Source organism: Carcharodon carcharias, chromosome 8, assembly GCF_017639515.1.
Source record: "Carcharodon carcharias isolate sCarCar2 chromosome 8, sCarCar2.pri, whole genome shotgun sequence".
NCBI classification, from domain to species: domain Eukaryota; kingdom Metazoa; phylum Chordata; class Chondrichthyes; order Lamniformes; family Lamnidae; genus Carcharodon; species Carcharodon carcharias.
In genome coordinates this window covers 49,687,866-49,702,251 of record NC_054474.1, presented here as the reverse complement: position 1 = coordinate 49,702,251, position 14,386 = coordinate 49,687,866, and the positions used below count along the sequence as shown (strand labels likewise).

Sequence of the window (14,386 nt, the reverse complement as noted above, 5' to 3'; positions counted from 1 at the left end):
CATAGGCAGGGAGACATTTTTGGGAGTCTGTTGACAATAGTGAACATTATGCAGAATTGATTAACACCCATGCCCAGGCTGTGTAACTACATCTTCTTAACCTTCCTAACCCTGCCGCTATGTCTTGGTGCCTCCCGGGCATCCACAGTGGAGGGCTGCAACACCCTGTCTGCAATGACCTCGGCGGGCATCCTCTGGAGGGCTGAGACCCGGAGGGTCCCGGCGTGCTTTTGGGGTCCTGCTGTGTGGCAATGGCACCCTCCTCGGCCTGTGGAACTGGAGCTACTGGAGTCACAGGGATTCCGATGGGCTGGACAGTCCTGGAGTCACTTGGATGGATGGCCCTGGGGGTACACCTGCTGATCCCCCTCCCTATAGGTGCCCAAGGACTCTGGCTGACTCCATGAGGAGAAGGGATAGTTGGAGTGAGATCAGGCTGCCTTGCACCCCTCTCACATTCATACTGTTGGAGGCAACCTATGGCGTCAGCGACTGAGCTCAGCCCTCACTGCAGTACAAGAGTGACATCCTGGACCAAGGTCTCCATGGTGGCTGTCATTCTACCAGTGTTGACCTCGGTGCATTGACATGCTGCTACTATCACCTCAGCCTGAAGGCAGATGGACTCCTCCATCATGCCTTGCAATCTGAGGAGTGCAGCAGACACCCTTCCTGATGTCTCCGAACTTGCCTTTTCAGCTCCAGTAACTGTGACATGACCGAATCCAGAGGCTCATCATCTGACTCAGACTCAGAAAATCTCTGGCCTCCAGCGGTCCTCTGAGTGTTGGGGATCTGGGATGTCCCTGCCGCCACCTGCTGTGGATCAGAAAGTGCGATGTGCTCACTAGATTGTGATTTACTCTACTCTAAAGCTGGGTTCCACCGAGGTGTGTGTCTCTGCGCTGGTGAAGTGTGTGGGTGAGCGCTGTGATGGGACGTCAAGGAGGGTGCCTTCATATTCCTCTTCAGAGGTTTCTTTGGGGCTTGATTGGAGGCCCTGGGTCATGGACTCCATCTCAACTGTTTGGCAAATGTGCAAGGCAAGGAGAGATAATTAGTGCATGGCAGTGGCCTGTGAAACAGGGGTAGAGGACATCACTGCAAACCTCTGCAAGCCACTGCGTCCAAAAGGTGCTCGAGGGACGGGTCATTGAACCTGGGGACTGCAGTCTTTTTGCCTTTCAGGGCCATGTCTTCTTTGCAGCAGTTGTGGGCTGGAAGCACTGAGAGGTGTGTGCACGGCTGCACTTTAAATATGGCGCCTGGTGTGATGAAGCGGTGAGGTGATAGCTTGGTGAGTGAATGAGTGTCCGCCCACCATGGAAACAGCATGTTTGCTAGGATTGCATAATTAATGTGGCGTGTTTGGGATGATAAGGCGTGAAAAGCCGCCATAGCAGCAGGCGGGTAAAACATCGTTATCCCCATCCGCTACCATACCTAGTGCAAATCTGGGATGATTGCGCCCATTGGTTCAGTTCTGAAGATCAGTGTAAGTCCCCTTTAACCCTCACACCCTGCATCTCCTTTACCTTCTCACCTCTTCACCCCTATCCTTTCCCTTACCCCTCTCAGCCCTAATCCAAATAACTGCTGAACCCCCCATTCCACTCTCCCAGTATCCACTATAAATGGAGCTCATAAGTGCTATCATAAAATTTAGAAATCAAGCTCATAAAGCTGTCAAGATAAACAAACATTACTTGAAAACCAATTTAAAAACCATTATCCTCTTCAGAAGCTCATACATCTATCAAAGTAAACAAGCTCACTTTCCCCTGGATAGCTGTGTAAACATGCCCTCCTGAGTAGAATCCATTAGAGCAGCCTTTTCACATGGGGGGAGGGGACACGTTTCAATTTTTCTCACACTCACCCCCCTCCCTGCTATGAGGGGGAGCGGATGAGCAAATTTCGGGAAGATAAGGTTTGGCACAACAGTGAACATGAATTTCAAAAGGAAAATTAAAAGAAACAACTTGCTGAGCAAAACAAAGTCACAACAATAAATCGATAATTAAAAATGAGTAATAAAGACGACCATTAGAGTGTGGTAGGGTGAGAGAGTGTGCCTAGGTGAGGGTGCTCACTCACTCAACCTCACCTCCTGTGAGTGGGTGAGAGTACCTGTTGGTGTGTGGGGTCAGGGTGAATGAGAACCCTGAGATTGGGAGTGAGCTAGACACACACAGACACATTCCCCTTGCTTTCACCCCCTCTCTCATGCAGACACACGCACGCACCTCTCTCTCTCTCTATCTCTCTCACACACACATACCTCTCGCACACAAACACACACGCACACACACACACACACATACTCACCCCTCTCTCACAGACATACCCCTGTCTGTCTCGCGTACACACATACACAAATTCACTCACCTCTCTCACACACACTCGCTCACCCTGACTCTCACACTCACTTACTTGCCTTCACTCACTAAATTGACTTGGCAGGGGAGTGTTGGGGCAGTAGGTGCGACCTGGAGTGAGACCTGAGTTCTAGCGGCGCTCGAATGCAAGTGCCTACCGCGGAGAGGGCTGAGACCTGGGGGAATGCAGGGAGAGTTGGGGGAACATGGGAAGAACCGAGGGAAAACAGCTGGAGGCAGGCCAAAACACTGGGGGCTGGGTGAAACTGGTCAAAGCCACAGGAAAGTGTGGTGAGCAGAGGCCTCGCTCACTCCAGAGACACATACACACATTCACTCTTTCTGCATACTCGCAGTTGCCAGTGTTCGCTGCCTCTGCTATCACAGCCTGTTTCTCACTTTTTAATTGTTCATGAAAGGTGGCTTTCACTGGCTAGGCCAGCACTTATTGCCCATCCCTAGTTGCCCTTGAGAAGGTGGAGGTGAGCTGCCTTCTTGAACTGCTGCAGTCCATGTGGTGTAGCTACACCCACAGTGCTGTTAGGGAGGGAGTTCCAGGATTTTGAACTAGTGACAGTGAAGGAATGGTGGTATATTTCCAAGATAGGATGGTGATTGGCTTAGAGGGGAACTTCTGGGTGGTGGTGTTCCCATATGTGTGCTGCCCTTGTCCTTCTAGATGGTAGTGGTCATGGGTTTGGAAGGTGCTGCCTAAGGAGCCTTGGTGAGTTCCTGCAGTGCATCTTGAAGAAGGAACTCACTATTGAGCCTATCAGCAGCAAATGCGGGAGAGAAACAGGCTGTGATTAGAAATCTTCAAACTCATTGAGTGGTCTTACCAGCATTTTCAACAATCGCTCCAAGAGCCACATAGAGAGGCTTCTGTGGGCCGCAGGTCAGACAAGCCTGCATTAGAGCCTTTGAAGATAGTCAGAAATTCAGCCATCTGCCAAAGCTTTGAAACATCCAAGCAGATGGCTGAGCTGAACTTCCAGGAAAAAATGAAGGCAGTGGGGACATTTTACACAATTGGATCTGGATTTCAGACTGGGCTAGGCTTTCAATATTGTATCATACAGAAATGCACTTGATCCAGTGGATGATTTTCACAATGCTGTTCTTTCCTTGGACATCTCGCCAGTTGTCAGAAGTAACAACCTGGCAACCACATTATTTAATGGTCACCTAATTTTCAAATCGAAGCTCTACCATCACTTACTGTAGTAAAAATAGATATAGCTTATGCCACAACATTTCATAATGATATGTGAAGTAGGAACCAGCTTTTGTACTGACCATTCATACAGTTCCCATCTCCATATCATGGCTCACGACACCTCTCTGTTGACGTAATTTATGTTGATTACCAAAACGCACCCCACCTCCTTCAAAATTGCAGAAGCTTGGAAATGTCCAATTGCACAACAGTGCTGGACACCATTTTACGTGGGCGAGCCAATTAAGACGCAAACCGTAAAGTGCTACATGTGCGGGCAGAGGAAGGAGAGAGTCAGGGCCAGCGCTCTTTTGTGCATATGCGCGAAAGATTGCTTCAATCTCCCTGAGACACGGAGCTGCCTCAGGGAGATTGAAGCGGTTTTCATATAAATAAATAAATGGATCGAAAATTTATTTAAATATGTCCCATCATGTGACTGTGTCACATGAGGTGGGACATATTTTTATATTTGATGAAGAAATTTTATTCAATTATTAAAAGCTTTAGGAAACGTCATCCTGCTCATGGAAAGCCGCTTGGCCTTTCCGCCTGCCCACCAACCTTAAGGTTGGATGGGAAGCATCAACAATGACCTTACTTAATCCCTTAAGGGCCTTAATAGGCCATTTAAATACCAGTGGGCATGCGCCAGAGTTGGCTGCATGCCCACCAAACGAAACATCGTGAGACAGTGTACAGCCAATGTCATTGCACATCATTTTACACACCAGCATGTCGGGCCTGCCCCCACACGCCAACTGAAAAATTCAGGCCCATGACACCAAGTTTGTGGATGACACAAAAATAAGTGGGAAGGCAAGCGGTGAGGATGACACATGGAGTCGACAGAGGGATATAGACAGGTTAAGTGAATGGGCAAAAACTTGGCAGATGGAATATAATGTGGGAAGATGTGAGGTTATGCACTTTGGCAGGAAGAATAGAGAGCTGAATATTATTTAAATGGAGAAAGACTGCAGAAAGCTGCAGCACAGAGGAATCTGGGGGTCCTCGTGCATGAATCTCAAAAAGCCAGCATACAAGTTCAGCAGATAATAGGGAAGGCAAATGGAATATTGGCCTTTATTTCAAAGGGAATGAAGTATAAAAACAGGGAGGTCTTGCTAAAACTATACAAGGCACTAGTTAGCCCACACTTAGAATACTGTGAACAGTTTTGGTCCCCTTATCTAAAGAACGATATACTGGCATTGGAGGCAGTCCAGAGAAGGTTCACTAGGTTGATCCTGGGTATGGAGGGATTTTCTTATGAGAAGAGGTTGAGTAGGATGGGCCTGTGCTCATTGGAGTTTAGAAGAATGAGAGGCGACCTTATTGAAACATAAGATTCTTCGGGGACTTGACAGGGTAGATGCTGAGAGGTTGTTTCCCCTTGTGGGAGAGTCTAGGACTAGAGGGCATTATCTCAGAGTAAGGGGTTGCCCAATTAAGACAGAGATTAAGAGGAATTTCTTCACTCAGAGGGTATTAATCTGTGGAATTCTTTACTGCATAGGGCTGTAGAGGCTAGGTCATTAAGTATATTCAAGGCTGAGTTAGACATTTTTAATCAGTAAGGGAATCATGGGTTATGGGGAAAAGGCAGGAAAGTGGAGTTGAGGATTATCAGATCAGCCATGATTTCATTGAATGGCAGAGCAGATTGGATGGGCTGAATGGCCTACTTCTGCTCCTACGTCATATGGTGAAAGTGCCCAAAACTGGACACAGTACTCCAGCTGATGTCTAAGACTCTACAATTGCAGCATCACTTCCTCACTTTTGTATGCCAGCTTCCTTCAGATAAAGGCCAATATTCCATGCATCTTTTGATTGCTTTTTTGTACCTCTGTACAAGCTTTTTAAGTGATTTGCAGAATAGATACCTAAATCCCTTTGCTCCTCCACAGCTCCAAGTATCTCCCATTAAAAAAAATTCTACAAAATACTGGGGATGCTGGAAATCTGAAACAAGGACAAAAAGTGCTGGAAAAGCTCAGCAGGCCAGACAGCATTTGTGGAGAGAAACAGAGCCAACGTTTCAGGTCGATGACCTTTCATCAGAACTGAAAATACTCTGATTTGTCTTTCTTGGATCTGAAGTGGATGACTTCACAATTCCCCACAGTGAACTCAACGTGACATAGTTTTACTGAATCACTTAATCTTGTCTAAATTATATAACTTTCTCATCACACCTATAGAGTTTACAATGCCTCTTAAGTGTGTATCATCTGCAAATTTAGATACTTGTTTATCGCAGTCTTTAAAATATACAGGGGAGAATTTTCTCCCCGTCGGAGGGGTCGGTTGGGAATGGGTGCGGGTGGGCCAATTAAGGCCCACCTAGCGTGAAACATGGCACCCAAGGACAGTGGGAGTGAGCGGGCGGTGGTGGGACTGCACTGAGCGCCGGGTCCAATAGAAACCCGGTGGCCTGTTTAAAGAGCGCTCCTGTAGCCTTGCAAAGGCTGTGAACCATGGCCAGCAGAAAGGCTCCCCAGAGCACTGCTGGTGAGCAGGCTAGGCAGGAGGGCAGGTCAGCAGGGCACTGTGCCCCTCACTTTTCAGATGCCCCCCTCGAGGAGGTGACTGCACGGCGTGAGACCTTCATTCCCAGGGACGGGAGGAGGCCCCCCCTACATGACCAAACTTGCCTTGGAGGAGGTGGCAGAGATAGTGAGTTCACACAATGTGGTGCGATGCACCTGGGTTCAATGCCACAAGCATTTCAACAACCTCTTGCAGCTGGGAAGGGTGAGTACCGTGTTGGCATGGTTCCCCCCTACCAAACTCTGAATGTAGTCACTGCATTGAATCATTCACGTCATGTTTCCTTCTCTGGGTGGGTCAGCAGATATTGCCCATGCCTAGTTCACCCTGAGAGGGCTGTGCTGAGCTGGATTCTGCACTCGTGCATGTGGTAGACTGATATCCACAGTCCTGTTTTGAGGGCTACTTCAAGGAACTGCACCTAGACGCAGTGCTGGAACTCCAAAACATGTCAAAGTCAGGCTGCTGACATGCTGGGAGGGGAACTTGCAGGTGGCGGGGCACCCATCCATCTGCTGCCCTTGCCATTCCATGTGCTTGTGCGTCCTCGCTTTGCAGGGTGAAACCGTGTGACTGGCAAATGTGATGGAGGCAGCATGTGGGCAAGGGGGTGGGGTCAGCCCTGGCTGCTTGGTGTGAGTGTGCGGCAGCTGCAGGGTCACGATTCACTGGAGCCCTGCAATGTTTCACTCAGATGGGGTGGGCAGGGATGCAGTAGGAATCCAGGTACAGGGTGGACTGATCAATGCTCCTCTCTCCTTTTCAGGAGAAGACCGCACACAATAACTCTGAGAGGATGTGGACTGGCGGAGGCCAGGCCCGATTGGCCATTATAACCAGATACGAGCAGGAGGCGATGGAGCTAGAGATGCGCCATGCGCCCAGGTCCACCGGTGAGGCTGGGGTGCCTGGGGGAGGTTAGAGTGCCATGCACTGAGGTCACCATGTCTGTCCCAGCAACTGTTCCACTGTTGAATGTTTAGTGATTTAAGCTTCCAACATGGGTTTCCCATTGACTATGGAAGGATGAGCGCATACTGATCTGGGGACCAGGCATGCACATTCACATTGTCTTGACTCAGTGCAGACTCGATGGGCTGAAGTGCCTCTTCTGCACTTTGTGATTTTGTGATTCTGTGACCTCAACCAATCAAATGTCCTTGTTCTTCCCTTCAGCATCACTGGAGCAGGGCCGGGAGGAGGAGGCCAACTCTAACACCTGAGGGCCCAGAAGAATTAGAAGCACCAGTGTCACATCATCTCTGCCAGGCAGGCACCAGCAGAGATACTAGCACCTCAATGGAAATTAGATTGTCGGCCAGTGCAGCTGGAGACGGAGAATGCCCACGGCGCTGGCAGTCGGAGGACTGCAGGAGACCAGGAACATGCTGAGTTGGTGACTGATGATGTGCCCCTGAAGTCGTCCCTGGAAGTCCCAGGGTCTGCGGGAGGATCTGGCAGAGATACATGAGGCTATGCGTGGCATGGTCTCCGTGATGGAGGAGTCCATACGGGCGTGAGCAATGCAATGACCCTCAGGGCCGAGCACACTGCCTCCTCCGTGGAGAGAGTGGTGACTCTCGCGGAGAGGCTTCTCCAGGAGAACAATCAGGGCTTCCTGGGGTTGCGCTCAGACCTGCAAGCCCTCACAGCGACATTGACCTCAGCTGGTCAGTGCCATTGTGGGAGATGGATTGGGCACCAAGTATCCCAGCTAGGTGCCCATCCATCAGTGGTGAACAGGAAGGACCGAAGCGACCTCACGTCGGCGCACGAGCTGCCTGTTGTCTCTGGGGCTCCTCTCAGGGTGCTCTGGATGAGGGTAGCAACTGCTTCGCCCCTTTGCCAGTGATTGTGAGATCTGATGAGACTGCGGTGACTTGGGGAGGAGCCAGTTGTGGAACTGGCCACTTCCTCCCAGGCGGGGCCATCAAAGGCTCCATGGGCTAGACGACAGCTGCCAAGGCTATCGAGGCCAACAGGACTGCACAGTGAGCAGGCTGTCTCCAATGCCAGTGCCAGCGAGGGGACAGCACCTAGACAAAGCACCCGAAAACGTAAACTTAAGGCACCTTAGGCACATCACAGGCTTCTCACTGGTGGTTTTATTTTGCCCCACTATTAGTTGATTATAATTTGGTGTGATGCTGTACACCTTTGAATTAAGTTTCTTTTCTGTTTTTGTGAATTCATTAAATGCTTCATTTGTGAACATGGCTCAGGGTGAGTCTATACTTCTGCAGGTGTAGGAAAACCCATGATGTTATGAGTGACTTGTTTGTCATTGAGCTTTATTGACAAGGCACATAGTTAATGTTCCTAAGCAGATGTTGCTCTCAGGTATCGAGTATGGAGCCTGGCATGTGCTGGAGTTTCATATGTGGCGTGCTAGCTGGAGGTTCGTTGGATTAAAGCCTCCCGGGTGTCCCTGCCTCCCTGGATGTTGTCTGGGTCAGTGTCTATCCCTTCAGCATTCTCCTGTGCATGCTTATCCTCGGACTCACTACTCAACTCATCGTCTGCAGCCAGAGCAGCTGCGTCTACATCTTCTTCCTCCACTGCGCCCCTCCTTTCCAGCGCCAGATTGTGGAGAGCACAGCACGCAACCACTATCAGTGACACACAATCTGGGGGGTATTGGAACGCGCCCCTGAACGGTCGAAGCATCAGAAGCGCATCTTGAGAAGTCTGATGGTTCTCTCCAGCGTGGCTCCTATTGTACCACTGCTCAGCTTCTGTTCTTGGATGGTGGAGAGCCGTCATGAGCCACCTTTTAAGGGATAGCCCTTGTCACCCAGCAGCCATCCATTCAGCCGGGCTGGAGTACTGAAGAGCCTCAGCACCTGGGAGTGTCTCAGGACGTAAGCGTCATGAGAGCTGCCTGGGTACCTTGCACAGACTTGCAGAATCTGCATCCTTTAGTCACAAACTATCTACAAGGAGCAGAATCCCTTCCTGTTGACAAAGGCACCCAGCTCACCTGCTGGGATCTTGATGGCTACATGTGTGCAGTCGATGGGCACCCTGGACGCAGGGGAACTGAGCAATCGCTGCGAAGCCTCTGGCTCGCTCTGTCTGGCTGGCCTCACCAAGTGGTAGTAAATGAAAGTCAATGCATGCCTGAACAGAACGTCTGTAACCTGCTTGATACAAATGTGGACAGCTGACTGGGAGACTCCGCAAAGATCATCCACTGACCCCTGAAAAGAGCCGGAGGCATAGAAGTTGAGAACAGCTGTGACCTTTAGTGCCACTGGCATGGGATGCCCATTTACACAGTTGGAGCTGATCTCAGGGCCTATCATCTGATAGATGGAGGTCTGCTTCGCTGCCTGTATACCCTGGCAGCAGGATAGTGACATCTTCTGCAGCCCCTTCTGCCTTGCACTTCCTGTTGGCCCTGCACCCCTTGTGCCTGCACCTGTCCTCACAAAGGTGGCTCCCCTGGAGGCTGAATATGGACTCCTGGCCTCCTCCCCCCTCTGGCCCTCCCTTCCTCCTCAGAGGAGGTGCCTCCAGTGGAGAGCACAACTCCCATTCCCAGGGTAAGCGAAGGCTTCCTGAAACCAGCAAGGCCCCAAAAATGATGTTTACTCCAGAGCCTTGACTTGAAGCCTGTTATTCCTATCCAAGCAGCTGTGAAGAGATTTGAAGTATTCCTGCTTACACAGACAAGTAGCTCACCCCTCTTATCCCGCCCGTGGATGAGCTTTATAAAAATGTGGTCTGCCCGTTGTGCCCGTGTGACAATCTGAAAAATCGGTGTCAATTAGTGGCTCAAGGGCCTTACCAGGCCTGTTAATTAATGGCAGGCGTGCATCGAAGATCATTGTGCGCCCACCCATCGAAATATCACGATGGTGTGTGGTGACGTTGGAACGCATGCCCAGCATGACTATGTGTCATTTTACGCATTGGCCCCTGCATGCCGACAAGAAAATTCTGCCTATGGTGAAAATACCAGTAAAATATTCATGTATCAGCAATTGCTCATGTCAGTGAGCTATTCCCCACTCTGGCAATTTCTAGTTTTTTTAATTAGGTACAGCATTCTTTGAAACATTGATTGCAGTAGTAAGTTTGAATAGTAATTAACTTTGTTTTTGTCATATTGACAGAAAATCAAAGATATCACTTACATGCATTCTGAGGGGATCCTGGCTGGAGAGTTGAAACATGGTCCTTTAGCTTTAATTGACAAAAGGATACCTGTTATAACGGTTGTCATGAGGGATCCATGCTACATCAAGTGTCAGAATGCTGTTCAACAAGTCGCTGCACGACAGGTACAACTATAATTTCTACCTTTTGCAATAGACTGTTTTAGTATTGCATTTTTTTTATATTTATTCATGGGATGTGGGCATCACTGGCTAGGCCAGCATTTATTGCCCATCCTTAATTGCCCTTGCTCAGAGGGCATTTTTAAGAGTCAACCACATGGGCCTGGTCTGTAGGCCAGACCAGGTAAGGACAGCAGATTGCCTTCCCTAAAGGACATTAGTGAACCAGATAGGTTTTTATGACAATCAGCAATAATTGCAGATACTTATTGAACTCAAATAACACCACCTGCCATGGTGGGATTCAAACCTGGGTCCCCAGAGTATTACCCTGAGTTTCTGGATTACTAGTCCAGTGATAATACCACTATGCCACCACCTGTCCTGATGACAGTGCTAGTTTTAATGTTTCGTGTGCTATCCTGTTATCCTGTTCAATTGACAGAGTAAAATATTAGTTGAAAAGGTAAATATAGTAGAATTTTAACTTTTTGATCACGATTAAATCCAGCATGATGTTTTTGTATTGTTGTGAAAAATTGAGCCCATAAATAACCTGGTATACTGGATAAATGCTTACTTTTGAATTTATTAACACATCTGTATGCAATTTTTGGGGAAAAGAAAGAGAACTAGATTTGATATTGTATTTCTGTAAAATGTGATCTAACTTAATGTGATGTCTTTGGATCGTGTAGCTAAAATTTACTGTGACAGCAAAATAAATTAGCATATTATACCATTTTTATGAAGATGGACTTTGATGAAATTATTAGCCCAAAAGCAGCAATTGGATTTGGATGCTTATTTTTAAACCTAGATCTAGCTTGTGTATTACATTTTCATTTTGCAGTTTCAATAAGTATATATAATAAATTTATCTACAACTACAAATAAATTTATAATAAATTTATAATAAATTGAATAAATTTATCTACAAATTTATCAACAAAATTGTCTAGTCTGACTCACAAGGACAAGAAAATATTATGCTGTGTGCATTACACACTTGGAGGATGCAGAAATGAGCAGGGAAAGACAATGTGAATGCACATGTTCAGTGAATTTCTTTAAAATGTTCTGCTTCCACTAAAATGTTTTGAAGAACATTATTTTAGTACACAGGCATAATATGCAAATATATTTTGTTGTCACAGTAAATTTTAGCTACATGATCCATTGACATCACATTTGTAAATGTCTGAACTAATGCTTAAGCTAGCTCACATTTTACAGAAATACAATATCAAATCTAATTTCTTTCCCAAAATTGCATACAGATGTGTTAGCATATCCAAAAGTGAGCACCTGTATTGTATTGTAACCTCATCCAAGACATTTCATCAGGGGTTTTTATTGGTGTCACAAATAAATTTAATAATTCTAATCTCTTTGTTTTAGGGCCGCCCAATAATACTCTGCACAAAGAATGATGAGGAGAGTAGGAAATTTGCATACAAATCTATTGAAATTCCACATTCAGTTGACTGTTTACAGAGTATTTTAAGTGTAATTCCTCTTCAGCTCCTTTCTTTCCATTTGGCTGTTCTTCGAGGATATGATGTGAGTTGATTGTATATCTTAAGATGTGCTGAATATATAACACAGTTGCAAACCACTTAAGTGAATATATCCATAAATTCTCAAAAGTACCATTTTGATACAAACTTACAGCTTAAGTATAAACTTAAGTTCTACTTGAAACCTGAGATAATAAAGGGTCTTTGAGTTGTTTAAAATTTGATGGAGAAGGGGTTATTCGAGACTCTCAACATGGTTTCTGGAAAAAAAGATTATGAATTTGGTTGAATTCTGCAAGGAGGTTACTCAGTTGAAGGACAAAGGTAGCCCTGTAGCCATTGTATATTGGGTAGAAATAATGCAAAGCATGTGTATATCATGCTGTGTTCTGAATAATCTCTTGAGCCGATGTCTCAGTTAATGTACTTCTAAAGGTTCATGACCAGTGCCGTGAGGTTATAGCAAAAGCAAATCCTCTATTATTATACATTGACGAAGATCCAATATAAAACAAGATCATAATGTCCTTGTATAATCACTCTCTCTTTGCCTCTCTCTCTGTCTGTCTTTCCCTCTTCACTTTGCTTTTCTCCTACCATCCATGGCGATCAATTATCTAATACTCAGGAACTTCCATATATGTACAAGAATATTGCTGGTATTTTGCCAGCTAAAAGCCCCATTGGTTATCCTAACTGGTAGATTGGTCTAGCTGGACAAGGAGCAGAAAATTACCAGTTCAGAGAACTTGTAATCTTCCTGCTGCTTCTCCAGGTGGAGCCACATTATTTATTAGGCCAATGACTTGGCGAAGCTGATTTTTTAATTATATTCTTTCACAGGATGTGAGTGTCATTGACTAGGACAGCATTTATTGCCCATCCCTAATTGCCCTTGAGAAGGTGCTGATGAGCCACCGTCTTCAACTGCTGAAGTCCACGGGCAGAACTTTCCCCCCATCGGGGGGGATGTTTAGGAGCGGGCACGTGCAGGCATGCCTCCGCTTGGGGGTGCGCCGCCATTTTACATGGGCGGGCCAATTAAGGTCCGCCCAGTGTGACGTCCGCAAGGAAGCGCTGTGGGCTCCCTGTGCCAGGGGATGGGGGGAATTCCCTGAGCCAAGAGTGCGCTTTTTCGCACATGTCATGAAAGAGCGCACTCATCTTCCTGAGGCTAAGTGCCGCCTCAGGGAGATTGGCTCCACAATAAAAAATCTGAAAAATAGAAGAAAAAAAATTCCTTGACATGTCCCCTCATGTGACACTGTCACATGAGTTGGGACATGTCCATCACTTTTAAATGCACTTTAATTACATTTTTTAAAACCTACATGAAACCTCATCCCCCCCACCCTGTGGATGAGGTTTCATGCTTTTTCTAATGCCCACCAGGGCTCCCAGCCTGCCCGCCAACCTTAAGGTTGGATGGGCAGGTCCATTAATTAGTTTAATAACTTCGTCAATGGCCTCAATTGGCCATTGACAGGTCGGCAGGAGCACAACTGATACTGCTGAGCCCCTGCCTACCTGAAAATTGAAATGGGGCAAGGTTCTGCCCGACGTCATCCCACATCGGCAAGCAGGCCCAGCCCCCTGCTCGCCAACTGGGAAATTCTAGCTCATGTGGCGTAGGTACACTCACAGTGCTGTTAGTAAGAGATTCTTTGTGGTCTTGGTCTTAAGCGTCAACCTTATTGCTGTCAATCTTTGCTTTCTTCCCTGCCTGTGAAGAAATCTATATCTTTACTTTAAATGTCCATTAACTAAATTGTATTTTTTATTTTAGGTTGATTTTCCTCGAAACCTGGCCAAGTCTGTCACTGTGGAATGAAGGCCATAACACTGCAAGCATTTGAAGATTGGTGTTCTGACCAATCTTTTATATTCCATTTCAGTTTTTGTTTCCTTCTTTTTGAAATGTAAAAGCTATAACTAAATGAAGTTATCTAACTGGGGCTTGTGCAGTGATGTAGAATATGCACATATTGCATATTTGATTTTAAATCTATGTAATGTTATACATAGAAGGTATACACTTCTAAATACCTCATCCTCAGTATTCTATCAATGGAGAAACTACATCTCATTCTTGGAGCTGCCTTGATTTAAAAGCTGAAAGGGGACTGATGTTTACACCAGCTGCATGGAATGAATCAATACAGTAGTGCAATATTTACAGCTACAGAAAAGCCTATATTCTGTATTTTCATGATTTTTAGATTATGACTTTTACAAATCTTCACTTTAATTTTTCAGTTTATTAAGGGTATCTGCAGTGATCATGCTTACTGCAGTTGTATATCTATATATTTTGCGGGTTGAGGGGATTTATTCAAGCTTGTGAATGAAATGAAGGAGCAAGAATGAAATGATTTTACAGTTCATTTTGCAATTGCATGTACTGAAATTGTGCTTTGCTGATAAAGTATGTAA

General features: G+C 46.4%; 1 protein-coding gene across 1 annotated transcript in view; it reads left to right on the top strand.

Moving 5' to 3' along the window:
* LOC121281432 (glutamine--fructose-6-phosphate aminotransferase [isomerizing] 2-like) overlaps window positions 1-13,784 on the top strand; it is a 77,890-nt gene extending 64,106 nt beyond the window's left edge. Inside the window, 3 exon segments of the mRNA XM_041194376.1 lie at window positions 10,269-10,436; window positions 11,835-11,996; window positions 13,740-13,784. Of these exon segments, the coding sequence (XP_041050310.1) occupies window positions 10,269-10,436; window positions 11,835-11,996; window positions 13,740-13,784 (375 nt within the window).
* The last annotated feature ends 602 nt before the right edge of the window (window positions 13,785-14,386 follow it).